The 22,595-nt window shown below is 41.5% G+C and overlaps 1 protein-coding gene across 1 annotated transcript; it reads right to left on the bottom strand.

Moving 5' to 3' along the window:
* Positions 1-966: 966 nt before the first annotated feature.
* Positions 967-21,453, bottom strand: chrna7a (cholinergic receptor, nicotinic, alpha 7a (neuronal)). Its single transcript, XM_068571251.1, has 10 exons — positions 21,345-21,453; positions 16,801-16,940; positions 16,312-16,356; positions 12,571-12,680; positions 9,486-9,565; positions 7,087-7,254; positions 6,761-6,955; positions 3,172-3,258; positions 2,666-2,775; positions 967-2,049 (listed from the first exon to the last, which is right to left on the bottom strand). Exons 1-10 carry the CDS (start codon positions 21,427-21,429, stop codon positions 1,564-1,566), a joined length of 1,506 nt encoding a protein of 501 aa, XP_068427352.1. The 5' UTR covers positions 21,430-21,453; the 3' UTR covers positions 967-1,563.
* Positions 21,454-22,595: the final 1,142 nt, after the last annotated feature.

The raw sequence follows: 22,595 nt of genomic DNA, 5'->3' as shown, positions 1-22,595 counted from the left end.
TCAGATACTTTGTATTTCTACTTCACTACATTTTGAGGGAAAATATTATACTTTTTACTTGACTACATTTATGTGACAGCTTTAGTTACTTTGCAGTTCTGGTTATTATACACATTTGTTTTACTACAAAATATAAATCAGTTAATATATTAGGATAAATCATGATGGTCTTTAAGCTATTCAACAATCTATAAAGTAATTAAAATTAGTTCCACATTTGCCAGCTGCAACATTAATGTCTTGCACACTTTAATATATATATTTATATCTACACGCACATGGGCAAGTAATAAAAAATAAAAAGCAGAAAATGTTCTGAGCCAATTTGAAGATTATCTTTACTTTAAAGACAGCAGATGTGTATTTATTGAATGGGGAAAGTGATATGCTTTAATTTATTTAAATATGGATTTCTTGTCTCGAGGCTATTTTCTGTAACTGGTTGGAACGACTTTCCTGCTCAGTGCAATTTTTCATTCCGTCCGGCAAAATTAGATGTAGGCAATCTAATTTCCCTCCAAACAATATTACAGGAGCTGCATTGGAGTACTTTTGTACCCAAAGTAGTTGTTGTGTTTATCTGGCTGGATGTCAAACAGCCGTCTAATCAGTCCTGTGTTGTCTGTTTCAATCTCACAGAGGAGAGGTCAAGGTTTTTTTTTTAAAGATAATTTCTTTGGCATTCTTCTAGCGTCCTTTATTTGATAGAGGACGGTGTAGAAAAGGGAAAGAGTGAGAGAGGGGTGCAACATGCAACAAAGGTCTCCTAGCTGGAATCAAAACCCAGACGACCAGGTTGTGTTGCATGCTCTGTAAACACTGGGCTGCCAAGGCACTCGAGCAAGAGAACATCATACATCTGAATTATCGGACTATTTTGACCTTGCAGTGACGCTTGAATTTTCATAAAATGTTATATGAAAATCAGCGAGAAGCAATAACAAAGACAAACATGGTTTTGCCATTGTAAATATCATTTGTATTTATAGAAAAGCCACTCACAACATCACATACATGGATAAACAAAACACATTTCTAATAGAAATGCATCTTTATAGAAATGTTCTACGCAAGATGCTGTAGCTGTAATATTTTGTATTAAGGAGTAAATCTTATTGACAATATGTTTAATTGTCATTGCATCATAATAAACAATAATACACACCAAGATCACATGAGAAATCACAATCGCTTTCACTGTAGCTTAGCAAATTACACAATTTAAACAATGCTTTGAAGGATCAGTATACGTTTAGTAATTGCTAAAAGAACAAGAGGATACAATGTTGATATTTTCCTTTAATACACTGTTAGTCTGTGTAATATAAAAAGGCAAAGACTGGTTGATTTCACCATTATGTAAGACATACATGTAACTATTTATGCCTTACATACAATTTGCCTGAAATCCTCAATTGGACTTTGTATGGGTAAATATCTAGTGATATACCAGTTCTTTTATAGCAGATTTAATTGTATCACCGCCACAAGAGTTGATATATAGTGACTCTGTGACAGGAGGGATCGTCAAAGGCTTTCATTTTTGTTTCCTCGATAAACTCCTTAATTGGAAAAGTCCTTGGAAATTGCCTCTACAAAGTTGGGCGCTGACATGAGGATCCCGATGGTGCAGAGGATAGTTAAGAGGGAGAAAGCCGTGAGACAAAGCCTGTCGATAACGGACGCAGCAAATTTCCACTCGCTGCACAGCGACTTGTCCCTGTCTTGGTCACGGAAGCGCCTGGCAATGTAGCGCACCTCCTCCAGGATCTTGGCCATCTCTGGTTCCACGCCGCCCGCCGAGGAGCTCTTACCCGCGGCGAGGAGCATCTCGTCCTCGTCCGCTCGCCCGGCCAGCCGCGCGCAGACGACCCCGGAGTCCACGTAAAGCGTGTTGCCGTTGGGGGGTTGGGAGGCAGCGGTGCCGTGCTCCGCGCTGGTCATGCTGTTCCGCGTGGCCTTGTCGTGACACGCCGAGTGCAAGCGCTCCTCACCCGGTCGCTTCATGCGCAGGAACCAGGCGCACCAGTTCAGCAGGATCACACGGGTCTTTGGGGGGGTCAAACAATAAAGATGGAGGGAATTAATCATGTAGGTTGGATCAGTTTTGCTTCCGTAGAAGCTAAATCAGCTCTATATTTCACTTTGAGTTTTTTCAAATCTTAATAAAAAAAGCTGATTATATTGAGGCCCCAGAAAATACCAGTTTTGAAATAAACCCCTTCAAATCTTTGGTCCCAAAAAAGAAAAAGTACAACCATTTCACTGCAGAGGATATATAGCAGGTAACCACTCGGCTCGGTGTTGTGGTCTTCTTTAACTCTGAACCTTTTCGTTATGTTATAATATCAGGAGATCTCATTGTACCAGAAAGATTTATGCTAACACAGCTCTGATTTTTACACACGTGAGGATCTCGGTACATTTCTGCCTGTTAACAAACCGCCTAAAACAAGCAAATGCAACTTTAACTAAATGAACTGCTGTGAGTGAAGCAAAATGGAATGTAACCGAATACAAATTGTACTAAAAAAACAGTATAATTACAGTATTTGATAATGTGCTCTTCAGTTTTAACGAGGGGCTAGACCGATATGGCTCAAGTGGTGTTAATGGGATCATGGTATCAGTCACAAATAATGGTGAAAAAGGAAACGATACTCACCCACTTTGGCATCTTGCCTCCATCAGGGTCATGGTGGTGAAATTGTAAGACCAGGACTGTTGCAATTACCGAGAGACCAACAATGATCATGGTGGAAGCAAAGTACTGAGCTGGGTTGAAGAAGAAAGAGAGGAGCCGGTAAGAATGGAAGCAATAAAACAGGTGCAGCTAACATTGAGAGGAGAAAACCTGAGGATAAAATAAAAGGTTTCTGTGTGAGGAGAAGGGCGAGATCACTAGTCCAAGGGAGCAAAACTCTCTTCTCGCCTCACTTTATGTCTCAGTGAAATGCAAAATGCTCCTTTTTCATTTCACAGCTTCAAATAGGGTGACTCAGATCTCTTTGTGAGAAAAATCCAAATATTGGGCCGCTGCTTATACTTAATTACCCTGTGATGTGAGAGAACCCACGGTGGAAAACGACGACACACAATCCCACCCGTGTCTTCACACTGATCGTAGTTGACACCCGTAGCGACTGCTTTTAACTTTAGCCTGGCGCTTACCTATTAATGGCACCGAGTCCGATGTGGCGGGCATAATCTCTGCAACCAGCAGCATGAAGACAGTCAGGGAGAGCAGCACTGTAATGCCTGGGAAGGACACCAAATCTCAGTAAGCGATTCAAAACAAAACTATTAAGCTCGGGTAAAAAAAGTGAAATGACACTTGCTGGCTGGGCCCCATGTTTCTCTGCAGAAGTTAGATGTTATGAATGCAACCAAACACACTTTTGCATCCTTAAAAAAGACACTTTGGAAGAATATGCAAAATATGAACCGTGCATTTTTGCAGATTTGAAGTATTTAGGGGCGGCTGCAGCTCATGGGGACGTGTGGTCGCGCTTTCACCCCCAAGGTAATCGGTTCAATCCCCAGTCTCCAGATAGTTTGCATGTCAAAGTGTCCTTGAGCAAGACACAGAACCCCGAGTTGCGCCTCACAGGGCAGCCCACTGCTCCTTAATCAAGGATGGGTTAAATGCAGAGAAGTTTTTTTCCCAAGTGGATCCGTTCTTCTTGTTTCCAGTTGCATTGTACTCCGTTCTTTTCCGTTGCTCGCATGTCGTTCTTAGTTTGCGTGAAGTCCCCAAACACCCCGATGCAGTCGTGCTGCCACATCGCAGTTGGGCACTATCGCCAATTGTGAAGGAGAATTCACCCAGATTGTTATTTGTGTGTGAACCGTCGAAGCTCGTAATGTGTCACAGTCTCTGGACACGCCACCCGAGAAACTACGAGCACAGACGGACACACAGGTATCTTTAAAATATCTGTGAGGCGAGTTTCCCCCTAATGAGCTGACATCGCTAAGCCACCAGCTCTCTGGCTGTCTCGCTGAGGGACTGAACTTCTCGGCAGGATTAAGAGTCACATCTTAATTAACTGCAGGGATGCTAATATACATTTGACACCTCGGAAAACGACTTACCAGCTCTTCTATCTATGGAACATGTGACTCATTTCAAATGACTGGAAGAAATGTTCTGTATTTTAAAGAGTATGACAATTAAGCACATGAGAGATGCAAGTAAAGCAATATATAAACATTGAACAAAAGGTTTGGTAATTTGTATTTGATGGATGTTTTCTCTAAAGTAATAATACATTACATTGTTTATCGTTGGAAAGCTTGTTTATTTCCCTTTTAAACGTTGCCTCATTTGTAAAGAACATGCATTTCTGGGACGGGCAGCAGAAATATGATCCTGACGAAACCTTTTCCACCTGTTCCTGACATCAATAATCAGATTTAGTAAATGAATTTTAGTAAATGAATGAAAACAGAATGTTTTTTTTTCCCCTCACTTGATTTTTCTTAACCTAAATAAAATGAAGAAAGAAAGAACTACTTGTGTTCAGTTGGTTTTGGACATGAGTTGGGTTTTAATGGCGAGATCTTGTATTTAATAACATCTGCATAACTAAAACGCAATTTATCTTTACAAAAATATTGCTTCAGTTATTCTGGATAATCCACATCTGGATAATTCAGGACTACTGTCTACAAAAAGAAGTAAACATCACCACATTTTAAGAGAATGTTTTTTCGTATGTTACTTTGAAAAACTTTGAGCAACACAAACCTGATCGCGTTCTCCTGCATTGCAAACTGACACAGGCAGATGTTACACAATGTGTTGCTTTGTGATTTAAAACAAACAATTCTTTAAACGAATGAATACAACGAACACAGCGATGCTCTTGAACCGTCTCATATGAACAACCCTTCACACTGACATGAAAATGCGGATGCAAAACGAGGGGACAGAGTAAAGATCCACACACACAATAATATTCCTCTTGATCCATTTGTGCATTTTTACAACCGCAACGCCCGTAGCAGCCCAATTTAATTGAAATGAAATCTGGGAATAAATGCTGCCACACTTCTAAATGAGTGTTCACCATTCTCAAACAATAATGTCAATGCGTTGCTGGGGTTGATAGACTGACTTCATATGCAGTAGAACTGTGAGCACATGAACACACACACACACACACACACACACACACGCGCACACAAATTTGAGGAGCATTCAACTCTATATAACAGTTTATTATTCTTCGCTTGAGCAATTACTAGTTCATTTATCTGTCTGTGAGCCATCAAAACATTAGAAGAAATGCATACATGTCGAACACACACACACACACACACACACACACACACACAGACGCGCACACACACATCTGGCTCTAAAGCACTGTATGGATAATGAAGGTATCCAGCTGCAACGAAGGACTCTGCATAAATCAAGCCCCCCCCCCCTCCCCCACTCCCACCTATAGTATGCACACACACACACACACACACACACACACACACACACGCGCACACACAAGGACACCCATACCACCAACAACCCACAGATACTATCTCCACCAAGCCTGTGTAATTTATGCATAAAATGGGCTCAAACATTCAAGTCAACTGTGACAATTGAGATAAGATTAAACCGTTTTCTCGGTCCACTGACAGTTAAGTCAGTCACTCAGCGCTGATTATCAGATTATTCCACGAGGCCACAGAGGAAGTGGATTAATGAAAAAAAAACATTGCTTTTCACAGAATGACTGATTCCCCCGGCAGACAAACGGGCTGGGACATGAAGTGCAGATGGAGAAAAGTTGTAGAATAATAGAAAGCTTGGCTCAGTGTCGAAACCACTTGGGCTGGAAAAAATATTTGATTTAATTAGGATCGCATTTCTTTTCAGCTGTTTTCAATCTGGAAAAAAAAAACACACACTCTTCGGTTCACCTGACAGGAAGCAATTTGTTTTTTCTTTCCCGAATGGTGACATTCAAAATTGAGAAAGAACAGAGCGATGTAAATATATTTTCAGGAAATCTGTCACCTGACTAACCTCACACATACGGGGCAACATATCAACTCTTTTGTTGTCTTCGAATCCAATCAACTATGTTTAGAGCAGAGCTGGATGAGAAAATATATCTAACTGAACACCTACACATTGTTATTGTTTATTGTTTCCAACGCAATAGCAGCAACATATCGTATCGTGTGTTTGTGTGCCCCGTAGTGCTTTCTATTGGTGGTGAAAAGTTGAGTCAAAAATGCCCCAGCAGGTCACTGAGGTGCAGGAACTGTCAAACTAAAATCCTCTGATAAGGATATTCTCATTCATATTGACTGCAAATTTGAAACACTGCTCTCTCGCAGCAGCCAAGGGACAGAGGGTTGAGCCAACAGAAAGAAATATCTTCACTTTGGCAGCTTCGAAAACACTGAACAGCCTTGTTCAGAGTGTTCTCATTAACTGGTGCCTGTACTTGAATAACACATGTGTGGGCATGTCTTCAGGGATGTCTATTATTATGTTTATTAAAACAGGAGACCAAGCCATGGAGCACTGTGTGCAAAGGAAAACTATGGTGGCCTTCAAGGGACATACTAAAGAGAAAGGCTCCCGCTGGAGCCAGTGTTTGGTTTACCGTTTTGGGCTGCTGTGGGATGATTCTTAATTCCAGGTCATTAGACACAAATTAAATCATATTTATGAATAACATAGGCCCTTTAAATGTCCAGTATTTCAGCAATGTGTGTGTGTGTGTGTGTGTGTGTTTCAAACCCAGTGAGATCTTCTCTCCAGAGTCGGCAGGCAGGAGGAAGACGAGCAGCGCCAGAGTGGAGATCAGGACACACGGGATGAGCAGGTTCACGCCGTAGAAGAGGGTCCGCCTCCTTATCACCATGGTGTAGGTCACGTCAAAGTACGGCTCCTCGCAGCATTCGTATTTACGTTCGTTTCTCTGTCCGATAACCTCTGCGAGACGAGACAAAACACAGTCCGGTCCGGCCGAAATGGAGTGAAAGGTTGCGGTGACCATCGTCATTTTGAATTTCGAATATCGTTTCCCGCACACGCCACGTCACGGCCCGCCTGTTCCCTCTTACCGACGAGATCCCACTCTCCGTTGGTGGTGTAGTCCGTGGTGTCAGCCTCCAACAGCTTCAAGTCCAGAGACCAGCCGCCGTACGTCCAGGAGCCAAACTTCAGCTCACACCTCTGGACGTCAAAGGGGAACCAGCGCACGTCGATGTGGCAGGTGCTCTTGAAGATCCCTGTTGGGGTTTCATTTGAGGCAAAAAGGATTTCACGTGGGCACGCACAGCAACTGAAGATGTGTCGAGAACATGTGTGCATTCACCTTATTGACAGGGAGGGCAACAAGATGACAGAGGGACAGTTGAGAGTTTAATTGACAGTGAGCAATAAAACAAAGACACCAGACTGTAAAAAAAAAGAAAAGAAGCACATTCCAATGTTGAATACACGCCGACAGATGTTTTGTCACGTGGTCAGTCAGCACCCGACAGCATTTTGACACAGAAGGAACCCAATAAGATTGAGGAAAGACTTGCTTTGAGACGTAACAGACATACTTCACCTGAAGAGAGAGACAGAAACGGATTGGACTGTTATTCAGAGCGCTGATGAAGATTGAACTACGGTACTCTGGAATATAGGAAGCCGAGAGAGGCCGGAGAAAGAAACGACAGCGCCCAACAGAGAGAGAGAGAAAAAGAGGTTTTGACTCCGACAAAGATGTGGAGTCCAAGTGCCATCCATCCCAACGAGAGGAAAAAAATCCGATATGACAATGAGAAGAAAGTGGCCGGTAGTCCTTCAGGAGAGGCAGGCGCCGAACTCATTTCCATCCACATGAAAGAAAGATATGAGACATCTGCGGTAAACGAGGTCTCTCGCCGCTCTCTCTTGGTGCCATGAAGATGATAAACCTCAGCAGGGAATGAACAGAGGCGGAGAGCCGCGAATAGAAGAACGAATGCCATTTACTGCAATGAACCCCAGCGACAAAGACAAGTTATTAGTAAACGATTTGGACCGGCCGTTCGAGGTCACATCTGCGAACAGCGTCACTCGTTTGATGCAGTTGTGCTGAGCTCAAATGGCGACTGAGTGTTTGGTCCCCTCATTCAATGAGGGTTCACTTGGAACCGAGTTGAGAGGCAATTTGCTTGTGACAGAGGCAATCAATCCAGAAGAAATGCAATGATGGAGCCATTTATGCCCGTATGGATTAGATGCTGCGGCGAGACAGGCCAGCACCTTTGCGTGGTAGAAGAAAAAAAAAAGAAGAGAGGCGGGGGGGGGGGGGGGTAAAAGAGCCTGCCAGGGAGAGCGGCGATCACCAGCTGTGACAGGAAGGCCTTCTGTTGCAATGTGTGGCTGTTCATGCACGGGTGTGGATGTGTGTGTGTATACGGGTTGATGGCTGGCAGCAAAATACTCGTATTGGCTTCGCCCCCCCCCACCCCCCAAAGAGTGAGTTGAGAGGACAAACACCAGTCTTCTATCTGTCGGTTAAACAGGGAGACGTTGGTTTGCTTAGCTTAGCATAGCTACAGACTAAAAAGGAGGGGAAAAACAGCGGGTCTAGCTCTGGGGAAATAGGCAACAACATTAGAAGGAATGCACCAAACACACACACACACACACACACACACACACACACACACATCTGGCTCTGAAGCACTGCCTCGATAATGAAGCAATCCAGCTGCAACGCAGGTCTCTGCACAACTTGGACATAAATAACCAGTATTTTAGAAAGATGTCTGCCAAGACTAATATGCTGATAGCTTTACGGAGTTGATTCCAAGCTCTCATTTATTACAACAGCAGCAGATGCTTTTTTCTCTCTCACTAACCCCTTCTGGAAATCCTAAATAGAAAATACAGCATAATGTTTATCATGTTTAAACAGCACAATAACAGGAGCCCGCTGAGTACACGACGGATAAAATCAGTACGAGGATTGTGTTTGTTTGATAATTGGGCCTTGTATTTATGAAATACAGTGAATAATCAGACTGTCAGCTATTTACTGTGGTTTGATGATATTTGCATATTGTTAAGTCAAAATGAAAAATAATGATACCTGATCGTTGTTTTCCCCCCTGACATCTGGTGTCTTTTACTACGACTAGCTACGGGGTCAGAGTTTTAAAGCAAAGTTATGTGGAGCCAGATGTTTTTGTTGGGTGGCCAGTTCTGGCCTCCCACTGCTCCCACTCCTCCCACCGCCAACTCGAAGCTAAAAACTGGAATCTCAACAGTCTCTGGAGGTAGAATATCAAGGTTTGTGTCAAATAAAATATTCAGTCTTTACATTGCTGCTTATCTAAGTTTAGCTGTGAACGTCAAGTGTTTCCCAAAACAAGCAGCATCTGTGACTATTTTGAATACTTTTATGTGTGAAAAAAGAAGCAATGATGCAACTCTAATGAATAAACATCTATTATGATCTGACTGAGATTATGGCTCTTACCTGGAGGTATGTAGGTACAGGTGCCGGAGGAGTTGACCAGAATGTTGGTGTGGAAAATAGCATCGAATCGTTCATCAGCGCTGTGGACGACATGGAGCTGCATTAATATTTACTTCAGAGTCATCTGTGCAGCTTCAGTGGAAAACATTGTCACAAATTCCTCATCATACAGTGAGTGAACTCTATTAATGATGATAAGTTAATCATTTTCTCTTATGTTTTACATTTTTTAGAGGCCCGCCCATCAGTCACAGGCCCCTAGAATTGACCTATAACGACCCCTACACATGGCGGCCCTGCCTCTTTCTCTGTAAACAACCCGAGACGAGCTTGATGGATGTCGAGTCGGCCGCTGGAGCATTCGCAAAAGGGTTTCACAACCGGAATTACCTCCTCTGGAATGCTTTTTGGGGCCTTTGACAGCCATGAAACACAAAACAAAATCCGGCCTGGCCTCCATCACTCCTCTTTCTTGTTAGACTGTTCTTGGGGGAACAAGGCTGATCTGTTCAGCTGCCCAGATGAAAAAAAAAGTAAGCAGAGCCCCAGAGATTGAGATCCAAATACTAGATGGGTTTTCCAGTTTCATGGCTCTGTCAAAAGGCATTCAAGAGGAGGTCATTTCCTTTGTGGAGAGCTTCACAAATATCCTCTACGATCGCACCGACGTGCATGCTAACGAGATGTTTTCAGCAAAGATTTTCCAACATGTATCATGTGTTTAGAAACACAGCTCCGGTTTGACTTTAACCCAGACTGGAATGGGAGGATTGTTTTACTCTGCGTGCTCACGGTGAATATAGTCTATGAATTGGCGTAATATACAAAAAAATGGACTTCATTGACAAGCTGAGCAACAAGTATAGGACACTACTTGAAGTACAAGTACTTGAGGTAGCGCTGAGTATGCCATCCCCAACAGACCGGGGCCTGATGGAGATTGTGACCATCTCTTCCATAGACGAGCGGTTTCATCATTGGGATCTGAATTTGTGAAACTGTTAGTGTGCAGAAAGTGCACAGCTCTGTGACAAACAATCAGGTTTCTGGAATAATTGTTTGTGTTCTTTTTAAGCTAACTTGTTAAGGTTATAAGGAATATCTTCCAGTCTTAATCGCCGCTGTATTGTTAGCGTTACTGAACAAACGGATTAAGTGTCTAAAACTCTACACAACTTGCATGAGACATGACATAATAAAGTCAGATCATGGTTCTCAGATACCGGGACTTCCTGCTCACAACATGACTGAATTCACCATTAACTATTCATCTGAACAGTTTATGATGTTCGATACAGGGTGTTTGATGCAAAACAACAACAACAACAACGTTGTTAAAGCAGAAAGAGCACAAATGACTCCATCTCTGAAAAATGTTCAGGGCCTCAAACTGTACAAGTTCCAAGTGAGCATCATTTCATCACCTGGACTATAATGACTTAGAGAAAGCAGGCGCACGGCACACAAGATGTCCCAATTCCCCTGGAGATGGTGATTCAGAAGTTACCCTCATTCTCCTCTGATACCCACAATTCATCCCCTCTATATGAACTCCCCAGAGGTTGAGGCATGATTGATATCTGAAGTTGAAAGGGAGGGAAGGGGGGGAGAGGGAATTAACCTGCGACAGTCTGATTCAAAGAGTCCCAAATCAAGGCATCGCTCAGAGGGCCAATGACAAGTGAAGTACAATGCTGTTCCCCATCGTTAGCCGATGGGAGAGTAGAGTGCCTCTAATGGGATTTGTTCAGATCTTTCTTTTAAAGATTGATTAACGGGGATCTGTACAGCGTTTTCCATTTGGGACATGTAATAAAATGCTCTTTCACCCATTATTTTCTCAGAAGTTTATTAATTTCTCTCAATAATTTATTGCACCAAAGCTCTCGTCTAGACTGCACTGAATATATTCAAACCACAGAGCACCACTAACCTTGAAAAGTAACCAGCTTACCTATCAGTGCAACATGTTTTAATTTATCTTCACAGTTGGAACGGAAAAGGATTAGAAGTAGATTGACTTCCTGCACATTCATCATGCTCGTACCAAACATACCAGATGTTTTTTGGGGGGTTTCAAAAATAATGAGGTTTTGGTTTGTTTTGGACAAGAGTGTGATTTATTTGCTGCTTATTTTCTGTTTGTATTTTCTCTGCAGGATGCTCTGAACAAGTCCATGTGACAGCATGGGGTCTGTTGCTTTGCAGACCTGATGAAACAAGAGCATGAGGCTGAATATTTCAGCCTAATCCAACTGAAGATATTTGTTTCATTCTGACCGCTTTCATCTTCCGTCAGCTCGAGGCAAATCTTCCTCGTATCAGATCGCACAAGTGTTACATCAGATTCCTCAAAACCTTTTGACGGCACACGCTTGTCATCAATCGCTTGTTTCAACTTGATGAAAGCCACCTGCCCACGAGTCGGTCCACTTTTGTGAGAATTGATCCTTTCTTAAATCTTTGGCTTCCTGTTCTGCTCCATTTGTGGAATTTCTATCCAAAAAATGGACCTAAGAGCAAATAGGAGATCCTCACGCCACAGAGCTCCAGTGGTGGTAAAATAAGGGGACCAAGTAAAAACATGAAGTTAGTGGCCAAAAGTCAGATTTTAAACAACATGGTAACTGTTTTGTTGTTGAAGAAGGAAAAATAAAAACAATCCCAGGTATCTGCTGATAGCTCTGGTTATAGACTACTGTTATACTAAAGACAAAGGTCCTAATCCAAATAATTTTGGAGATGCACATTCTTAAACACATGCAATCTGAGAATAAATCTGTGGTTCTTGCACGAGGACAAATTCATTTCTAATCCCAACATATTGTTACCACAAGATAACAGGCAAAACAAATAATTCCTGTGTGTTTTCTTCTCTGCTGTGTCTAATGTATCACAGTCGGGGCGACATTGTAGCAGTCTCGTTTTCAGTTGTGGAACACAAAATCCAAATATGCATCAGCCCTCTGAGACGCCCCGCAACCCCCTCCATTATATTGTGCAGAAGACAATGCATGCATGCTGAGCCTGACACCATGCATATCCAATTACAGCACCCAGCGGATCTGTGGTTACAATGCCTTACCTGTTATACAGCAGAATGTCTGGCTTCCAAATAAGATGGTCAGGAAATCTCACATTGTTCACACCTGGATAGTCTAATGGATTCCACTGGAGGGAATGATCAGGCCAGGACTGTGGGATGCAGAAACAAAATTTCTTCTTTTTTTTACATTTCACATTGGCATCTTGAACACATATGAGATGCAGGGTTAAAACGTCTGTGGTGAAGTTCACTGACTCATCCAAGATTTTGTATTTCTTACCACTTTTTCTAAAACTATAACTGAGTGCTCCATACATCATCATACATTTTTTATCACATTATAAATAACTATCCCAAATTGACTTCCTTTATGCATTCTCTTTCTGACTCTGGAGGTAGAATATCTGATTTATTTACGTGGTGTGTGTAAAATAAAATGTTAAAGACAATGTCTACATTGCTGCTGATCTAACTTTCTTCTGAACAGTTCTCCTGATTTCATTTTGGACAAGTCGTTTGTTATGTAAAAATACGGCCTTTGTCACGTAACTTACATATCTGAATTTACATTTTTAGTTCTTTACAAAGAGGAACTTTCATTTGGAATTTTGTCGCCCGGCTCTCCAAATATGGTATCTTTTTTGGTTGTGGCCTACAGTCAGGGTCACACTCACCCCTGACTAAACACACAATTTGTGTACAGAAGATGTATTTACTCAACCCAAGTTTCATGACATAGTTTTATCGCCAACTTTCTAACTTCTAGAAACTATTTGTCATAAAACCAGATGTGTTCAATTTAGCAAGTTCCTTATTACGTTTTCTTATGTTTCCAAATGTAATGTTTCCAAGCTATGTGATATGATGATTTTCTCCAACAAATGTAATGTCTTAATCTGTGTGGCACTGTGAGCAGAGCTTCAGCCATTGCGGCAGCGCAGCAGTACATAGACTAACACGCATGAGCTGACTGATAGCAGAGTTTCTAACAAGGCCGCCTGTGTTACACACATTCAACTGTTTCATTAGGTCATCCACAGACATGCGCAAGAAAATAGAGGACAGAATTCCAATTACATACAGCTTCTGTTTCGGGCAAAATAAATGCATGTGACAGCAGCTGTGAGTATCATTATGCAGCGACATGCTCCAAGGATTGAGTTCAAGCTCTGTGCCAGGTTTCCGTGACATCTGGGGAGGAATGTGCGTTGTAGATTTCCAAGAAACTACACGTTGTTGTTGCTGTTGTTTTTTGCGATTAAAACCGTATGAGGTATGCAGCACTGGGTAAGCTTGTATTCTAATTCAAATGTGTCAAATGAACAAATCTGCGAGAGCTTCATTGTCATTGTAGGTTGGACAGAGGCGAAAAATAAGCATCTGTGTCTTTCCTTTTGGCTGATATCAGTGGAGTAAAGATGTATTCATAGCACTTTGATTGAAAAAAAAGAAGAAAAAAAATGTCATATGTGTTATATGAATGTAGACGTAGTGATATAAAGCTCCACGTATACACGTTGTGTCATCAAACAAGACCGGAGAAGAGTCGACAGCCTCATGTTTACGTTCGCTCATTAGCACGGATCACAAAGGACAGCGGGGGTTCGATAGCTGTTTTCCAGCTTTTTGATCGTGAAATAAAGCACTGGATCATTTTAGCTGTTCATGGTAGCGGAGGAAAAGCTATTGAGAAATATCCCTTTGAACTAACTGTCAACCTGCTGTTTGCCACCAGAGGGTAACCAAAGTCAGAGGGATACATCTTCTCAATGCAATCTTGTCATTATTTTGTGCCAATCCATGCAGACATGAAGCCATTTCAGAGAAATTTGTATAAACGTTCACCTGCTGGTTGCGCGAGATCAAAGTCAGGGGATCAACAAACTAATTAGGATTCTCGTCCAGCGAAATTGATTGGATGAAGCCTGATTTTCTCACCCTCACCCGTCTCACTCCTCATGCCTAAACCTCACCAATCAAACCAACAAAAGGCAAAGTACGAGCCAATCAGAGACAGAGGAGCGAGATTTGTAATGTAGCATCCAGAGGACCACGGCTGATGTGTTCACATGAAACCAGTGGTGAGAAGGGGTCGTCCTTCAATCAGAGGATCGGCGGTTCGATCCCCGCCCTCCCTAGCCAGTGTCGTCGATGTGTCCTTAAGCAAGACTTAACCCTAAAATTTCTCCTGTAGCTGCGACTACGGTGTAGGAAAGTTAGATAGTTCTGATGTGGCACCTTGCATGGTAGATTCCTATGTAAAGCGTCTTTGAGTATTCAGAAAAGCGCTATATAAATACAAGCTATTATTATTATTATTACCTGGGATGATTTCAAGCAAACTGGCACAGCGGGTTGATCTGGCTCACTCTTCATTTTTTTTACATCTTTTTAAAAAGACTTTTCATAAGATGTGCATTTAGATTTATAATAAATGTTCTAGTTAATCATGGTATTCAAATAACGGCTCTAGTCAGCATGAGTTGAAATATAAAGGTCAGTCAACAATAAAAGCTGAGTAAAATGCATGAAAGGAGGGAGAGGATTCAGAATAAATCGTCGTCCTCACTAACTTGCTGCTCCTTTCAGCAGAAACACTGATGACAATCACGAACTCCGATGTGTCCATCTGTTACTTTTCCGTTCTATCAGTATTGAAATATATTGATAAAATATGCTTAATTGCTTTCCTGATATCTATATTAGATACAAGCGTTAAATAAATGTTAAATATGAAGTCAACCGCCAGTTAGCTTCGCGAAAAGACTGTAAACAGGAGAATGTTTTTCCCTGTATTAAAGGGTAATCTTGATTGTTTGTTTCTTGAGTGTTTCTTGATTGGTTATTCTCTACACCTGTTCTCGTTCCAGGCTCCTCCCTCCTCGGGTGCCTTTCCCCTGTGATTGTAAAGCCCCGCCCTCATTAGTTGCACCTGTGCCTCGTTGTCTGTCTTCCCCTCTGTCAGTTGCAGGATTGTCTTCTTTGTCTCCGATGGCTGTACATGGCTGTTTGTAACTCTGCTGCGATTGTCAATGTATTTATTATTTGGTCATTCCGACACCATCTTGTATTTGTATAATTACTTTCTGGAACGACTGAGTGTTGTGTTTGTGTGTGTAATTGCACAGACCCATCTTTGATGTCTCAAAGTGACTTTTAGCGATTTAAAACTTTTCTTTCTTTCCCGGAGTTCGCCACCTGCGCTATCTTGTGTTCGAGAGCCGAAGTCGACGGTACAGAGGATGTGGAGCGAGCGATTGAGTGAGGCTGCTGCTGTGAGTCCTCAAGGTGATTTAAAACGGACCAAACGGCGTCCATACAGCTTGCTGACGATGCAGCAGCATCGGTGAACCAGTGTCACACAGTGGACAGGCTGCGATTTAAAAACATGCATGTTCAGACACTTTATGTAACTGCATGGAGCAGGAACGGGCGTACTGAAAAACTTTGGGTTTGAGTAGATGTGACAAACAAGAATGTAAGACAAGAACTCCACATTTATTGTGATTAGATGCACAAACCAAATGCCAGGATAGAGACTTAAGTTTGAGGTACAGTTTGACAATTAAAATCCACCTCGTAGCTCCTCTTACGCTTTACATTCTATATCTTTGTTTAAATGTGTAATAAAAACAACAATTTGTGTATTTCTCGGGGGGTTGTGCTATCAGAAATCGAGGAACATGATTGTGTAGCTTCACTTTTCTGTGACTTTACATGACCTAACACTTAATAAATGATTATCTTATCTTACATATGCTGTACAAAGAAAGGTCTTACCAGTTGCAGCCAAATGTTGGTTGTCAAAATCTGGTTCTTCTCATCCTGTAATGAAAGTGATATTTAGTAACATTATCCACGTATTTTGGGACAGGTATTTTCTCCGTTTAAGTTCCATAAAGGAAGAATCAAGTGATTTAAAATAAATATATAAACGTCTATTAGCTCAACCTCTCAGGGCTGTGGTTCTAGAAACATATTTTACTGTCAAGCAGTAGCTGCTAGGCTTATTACACTTTGAATTTAAGACTCAAAGACATCCAAATCAAGATGTAAATTACCCAGAAATGTATCAATGTGGATGAAATATGACTGGAACACTAAAAAAATAACTGACTTGACATTTATTGGAAAAGTGAATATTTCTACAAGAAAATAGATTTTAGCTATGAAGTGAGAAGACAGTCGCAGTCTTTATATTGAGTTCTCGTAACGACTCCTTGTGCATATGAAGGCTCAGTAAAATGAGGACGGTCCTTGTTTCCGTACCACGTCTATGATCTGCCTGAGGATGAGGCCGAATTCGACGGTGAGAGCCTGAGAGTCGTTGGCGACCGGTCTCACCAGCGGGTTGTAGTCAGTCATGAGGTCGTGGTACAGTCTGCGCTGCTCTGGCCCTTGAAGAGAAACTACAGAAGACAGAGAAACCTCGACGATGAATACTTTCAGAAGGCCTTCAGACAGTATGTGAGCTCGACAGACACCGTTAGTCACATCTATTGCCAATTCCTTTTCAATTACATTGCCAAAGTCCAATGAACACAGACATCCTGGGGCACAAACACTTTTCTTTCTACTCTAAACTGAACATAATGACTGTCTGTGGCTGCTTTCAGCTCAGTTTCTGTCTAATATATATTTTTCAAGCAAGATCAAAAGCAGTTTGGAAAATAGAGACAAAAACTAAATCTGCGAGGGTCTACACAGTACTGAACCTTTTGTCATCGACTGCTCGTGTGTATCTAACATTTATATAACAGCACTGGATGTGTTTGTTTGTTTGAACTTGACTGATGTGAAAGGTTAACATCAGCAGGCTAACATACTGAGAGAGACAATCAGGCGGCAACCTCCATGTCTGGAAAGTGAAGCCAATACCGAAGGGCAATGAACTTGCATTATTTCTAAAAGCCAGCAGGGGGCCGAAGCCGGGGACTCGTCTGGTTGTAGAGAGAAGTCTGATTGAGAAGTCTATGAGAAAATGACTCTACTTCTCACTTGATTTAGCTTCTCTGTAAACATGAGTTTATAGTATGAATCTCAATGGTTTCAAGTCTTCCTCAAAAAAGTATGTTCATTTAGGAAATGATGGTCCCATTTAGAGTCAAATAGACAAATCAGGCCCTACATTAGGGCGTGGCTACGTTAGGACTGATGGGTTACTTCCACAGTGTGGTCCGCTGTGGGAGTTCTCCAACACGTTGGTTGCAATCTGCAACGTCACCACTAGATGCCGCCAAATAAGACGCACAGCAATCCATCGAATAGTAAATATAGTACACTCTGGAGCACAATATAAATCTTGTGGTGGCCCTAGAGGAAAATCAGGGTACCACCAAAGTTAGGAAACGTTATCGTCTAGAAAACAAGGGTGTCTGTACAAAATTGTGTGGCAACCTTTTCAAAAGTTTTTGATATTCCGTTCTGGACCAAAAGGAGAGACTGAAAGTCACAACACTGGCTTGAAGTGAAGGTTCAAGGATGAGACTGAACCAAAGCTACCTTCCCCACACTCTCGCATCATTCAATACCTGTCTGAATTTCTGGCTCATTCTGGCTCATTAGCACACCTCTTTTCCATTATAATCCTTTCAGTCTAGAATAATTTAGCATTTCAATTAGTGTTTGGCAAGGTCTTTATTTTTTAGTGAAATGAAATTCAGAGTAGAATGTTCTCACAGAGTCCAGGGTGGCGAAAGACCAAAATACAATACACTGGATTTATCTCGCAGTCATTTTAACACATCTCGTATCCCCTTCCTCGAGTTATGGAGCATTTTTGGCAGCATTTATTCCCTTCACTAATGGCCACATCCCAAATATCCGAAACAACCTGAGAAATGCATTATCCCGATAATTTGGCAGACATCTTGTTGTCTGGAGATGTTTCTCCATTCCCCTGCTCTCGGTTGCATCCAGTTCTTTCACAAAAAAAACCCAGAAACATTTGCTGAAAGCTTGTCTTTGTCCAGAGCTCGATCCCCTGGACATCTGAAACCCTAAAAAATTTCCCCATAATCAAATTTCAGCATGAACATCGGCAAGATGACAACAATGTATGTTATTGTGCAACGCTTTTTTTTGTGGGGTGGAGAGGGAGGTAATACATCCTAGTACATTACTGGCCATCAGCCCACAAAACAAACATTGCTGATATGTTGCCAGTATGTTGCTTAATGTAAGATGGGAGCCATTAAAAAAAAGCCTTTCTGCCTCTTAATCAAATTAAACAGGCTTAATAATGTCAGAGAGATAGACAAGGACTTTAAGTAGCCCAGACACCATGCGCTCAGACATTTAGACGTGCATGTATGTACCACCACTTCTCTGCATCTGCCTCTTTATAATTCACTTTTGGGGAAGCCTCAATCTACTAGTGGCTGTAAAGTGCAGACTGAAGAGTCTGATTCAGTGATTACCATTAATTTAACTGCCTCAATCAAAATATTCAGAATTCAGGAGCAGATCTGAGGGAAATTGATGAGACACAGTCTCGAAGGCTTTTTGAACTATAATTGCCACTTACAGGGTAACTTTAAATTTTTGTTTTAAATCCAAATTTTGCATGAGGGGACTTGTGATGCGTGTCCTTTGAGTCGCGCAGCAATGCAAAAGACAAAAAAAATACTAGTAACACTCGTAATAACTAGTTTAAAAAAATATCTTTTTGTTCAGCGGACCATTGCAGTAAAGATCTTTGAATGATGAAGTTAGTGTGACATTCACGATGTTCCCGAGAAGTCTGTTTGTGTTGATCTCTCTCCGTCTCTCTCAAATTATAATTGGGCTTTATTGGCATGCAAGTTTGAAGGACAATGTTTTGCTAATTAATCAAATTATCATCACAATTTCTTTTGATTGTTTGCTTCAGTGCTTGAAAACAATAATGCCATGTTATGTTCCACATTGTAATCTTCAAACACAGCTTGGGAGCTTGTTATGAAACCTAGCATTATCAAATGCTGCAAGAAGTTCAGCACTGGGCGGGATACCGTTTTTGCGTGTGTGGATTTTGCGCCGCCTTTACCGTGATAATAAAAATGTGTATTTTGTTCAACATCTACAATACTTATATTTAGAAAGTCTTTGTTTGTGTGGGTGAAGAAGTAAAGAATGATGTCAGCTTTTGCCTTCTTCAATGATGTACATTCTTTTAAGTGTAAGGTAATTCCCATTTTGGCTGAGGTGGAATATTTTTACCCTAAATATTCCTTAAAGCTGAGATCCAAGTTGCTCAGCAATACAAGTCACTCACAACATTCCCGTTACTCTGAATAAATCACAGTACGTTTACATAATAATCCTCATTGTCATGTGAAGCCAGTAAATTCATCTGTTTTTATTTAGAATATTTAGTTTCTTTCTTAAGTCATGTACTATGGAAGCCCATTTCCGCCACAAAAAAAGTCCTAATTATAAAAATAAAAAAAGTGGACTAAAAAAGAAGTTGACAAAAAAAATTAATAAAAAAAACAAACATAATTATGACAAAAAAAAGTTGTTTTTATGAGATAGTTCGCATGCGCTGCTTGCGCTGTCTTCACATGTCTCTTCATCCCCTTGCTGGTCTAAACATGCAAACTATGCAAGCACACTGTCGACGTTTCAGCTCAACAAATAATAACATTGCTTTTATTGTTTTTGTAGCTGTTGCTGTGTTTCTCAAAGGGGGCGACTGGTACCACAGACTGCACATAGCCCTTTAATGAAGAAGTGGTGTCATCACAGCCGTGATGTCCTACTAAGGCAGTGCAGCGTGTTGTAAAGTAACGCACATATTGTAACTGTGCACCGAGTTGTCCTCTGTCGTTGAGACGGGTGCTTTTGTGGTGGAAAGTGTGTTAGCACACTAGCATTTAAATAGAGAATGAAGAACAGCAGTGAGTCTCAAGCATATTGTAGCGCCCCTTGGTCAGGAAAGCTATGAGACGGTATCTTGCTCATTGTGTGGTTTATTCGGGGACAGTACACATGCTACTGTGGGCAGCAGGCTCTGACATCAACAGTTTTTTTGTCATATTTTTTTTTAATGATTTTTTTTTTTGTGGCGGAAATGGGCTTCCATATGTTGCAGACTGTACTGATACAAAATTGGTAAAATCACTTTCATCCCATTCTGAAAATCCCATGATATAGTTCAGACACACACACACACACACACACACACACACACACACACACAGAAAGAGGACTGGAAATTCCTCCCTCTCTCAATCCACTGAGCTAAAATCTGCAGTTTGACAGCTGCATCCTGCTGGTTCCTTCCTAGTACCATGTGAGGGCATAACTATGCATAACCACCATAACTATTGCCCACCCCTATATACACACAGCACTATGACTATATCACAACTCTATGAGCGTGTATTGCGCATTGGCATCACTGTAGGCTGCACACAGGAGATTGATTGTCCGTTTGTACATGACCCCATATTCCTAGTGGACATAAACAGTTAAGAGAAAACACACTACCACCAAACGCAACAGCACACAAGCACAAAGTCCATCGCTGCACCAGCACATCAACTTTCACACAGTTAGCCCACATTCAGGTTTACTTTGATACACTAATCGACTAGTGGGATTTACAGAAATAGACAACTCCCCCACAACATTATACTTTCAAGTAGTTCATATTCACATATACCTGTGAGGTGTATTATGCACTATTGATTCATAATAGCATTACCGATAAGGTAAGGTTACCAAAACTCGGTGTGGCTTACATGAAGCCCCCCTTTCAGCCTCCTAATAATGACGACCCAGGTATTGGGAGTTAATTAAAGCAATTAAAGCGCGCGCGGACTGCCTACCTTTCACCGTGAAGGCGGTGACTGCGAGAAAGAGCAGAAAATTCAGCGAGTCCATGTTGAGCCGAGCGAGGAGCGTGAGTTTCATCTGAACCTGACGGGGTGCGGGGATGAGGATAATATCGGGCGTGTGTGTGCGTGTGGGAGCATTAAATAACTCCTCCTACTCATGAATAGCTGCTGTCTGTCCGGGCAGCCGTCAGGTGTATTGTGGCATATGTCTGACAGTAGACTAGTTGTCCCATTGATTGGCAGTCGATGTATAGTATATTTACTACATAGACCAGTCTGTGTTTGAAAAGACGTTCAAACATGTCGGTTTCATCTCTATATGTCTTATTGGGACAAATGCGTGCTTTGTTTGAACTAAAGCTTCCATATCTGTTTGTGCACTGCGTCGTTGTCGCTATATTTTTCAAAAAGAGCTCAAATAGTTTTAAAGGTGGTGAACAAAGAGGCTGAAAAAGTTGAGCAGCATCAAACTGAAACACAATACAGGAACTTTTTGCAAAACAAGGGGCCACCTGCTGGTCACTGAGCAGAATTACAACTGTATGTCGCAGATCAGACTGTTTCGTGGTTAAACAACATGACGCAAGGAGCAATTCCTCCCCTTGGGGATTGGGAGATGCATGGGTTGGAAATTCATGCATCATCCAACCTTGTACAGCACCTGCATCACCATATGTTCACACAACCAATCACAGAATACAAAGAGCATGCAAATACAATTAAACAAAGAGAAAATGTCAAAAACAGGTCTTAATTTGTTTATGTTGGGTGATTGTGATGTCCCAATCAGACTTCTAGTGACAGTTGGTCGACAGTACTCTGGGTAATAATGTGAAATGCTCATTTTATGGTACAATGAAGCATCAATATAACCAAAGGAAAAAACAACAGAAAACATTAAATTAATACTCAAAGACCCCAAAGAAGCTTACATATACACACATATGTAAAGGTGTATTTTTTAGACAACTAAAAGTACATTCATTTAATGCATTTTATGAAAACTCAGCCATGAATTTAGAGGTCCACTGCTTGTGCACAAGCTGATATCTGCATCAACAGGCTGCACCTGGAGAACACACAACAGAAATGTTCTTTTCGCCCTGATGTGTTTGCTTTGAAACATGGCGGCTAATTAAATGGCGCTATACATTGTGCTCTAGATGGGTTGAAAAGAGATGATTAAGCGGCTTTATGTTTGTGTTCCATTTTAAATGACAAACATCCTCAGCCCGGGACCAG

Source organism: Clinocottus analis, unplaced genomic scaffold, assembly GCF_023055335.1.
Source record: "Clinocottus analis isolate CAN_PGR_092001 unplaced genomic scaffold, fCliAna1.0.p SCAF_1, whole genome shotgun sequence".
Classification (NCBI taxonomy): Eukaryota; Metazoa; Chordata; class Actinopteri; order Perciformes; family Cottidae; genus Clinocottus; species Clinocottus analis.
Note: the sequence above shows the minus strand (reverse complement) of the source record. Positions and strands in the feature narration are given on the sequence as shown.

Coding starts and splice junctions, on each gene's coding strand:
- chrna7a (XM_068571251.1), bottom strand. CDS start 21,429: ATGAAACTCACGCTCCTCGCTCGGCTCAACATGGACTCGCTGAATTTT. Junction 16,357..16,800: donor TCAGGCAGATCATAGACGTG/GTACGGAAACAA, acceptor CTTTCATTACAG/GATGAGAAGAACCAGATTTT. Junction 2,776..3,171: donor GGACTCGGTGCCATTAATAG/GTAAGCGCCAGG, acceptor TCTTCAACCCAG/CTCAGTACTTTGCTTCCACC.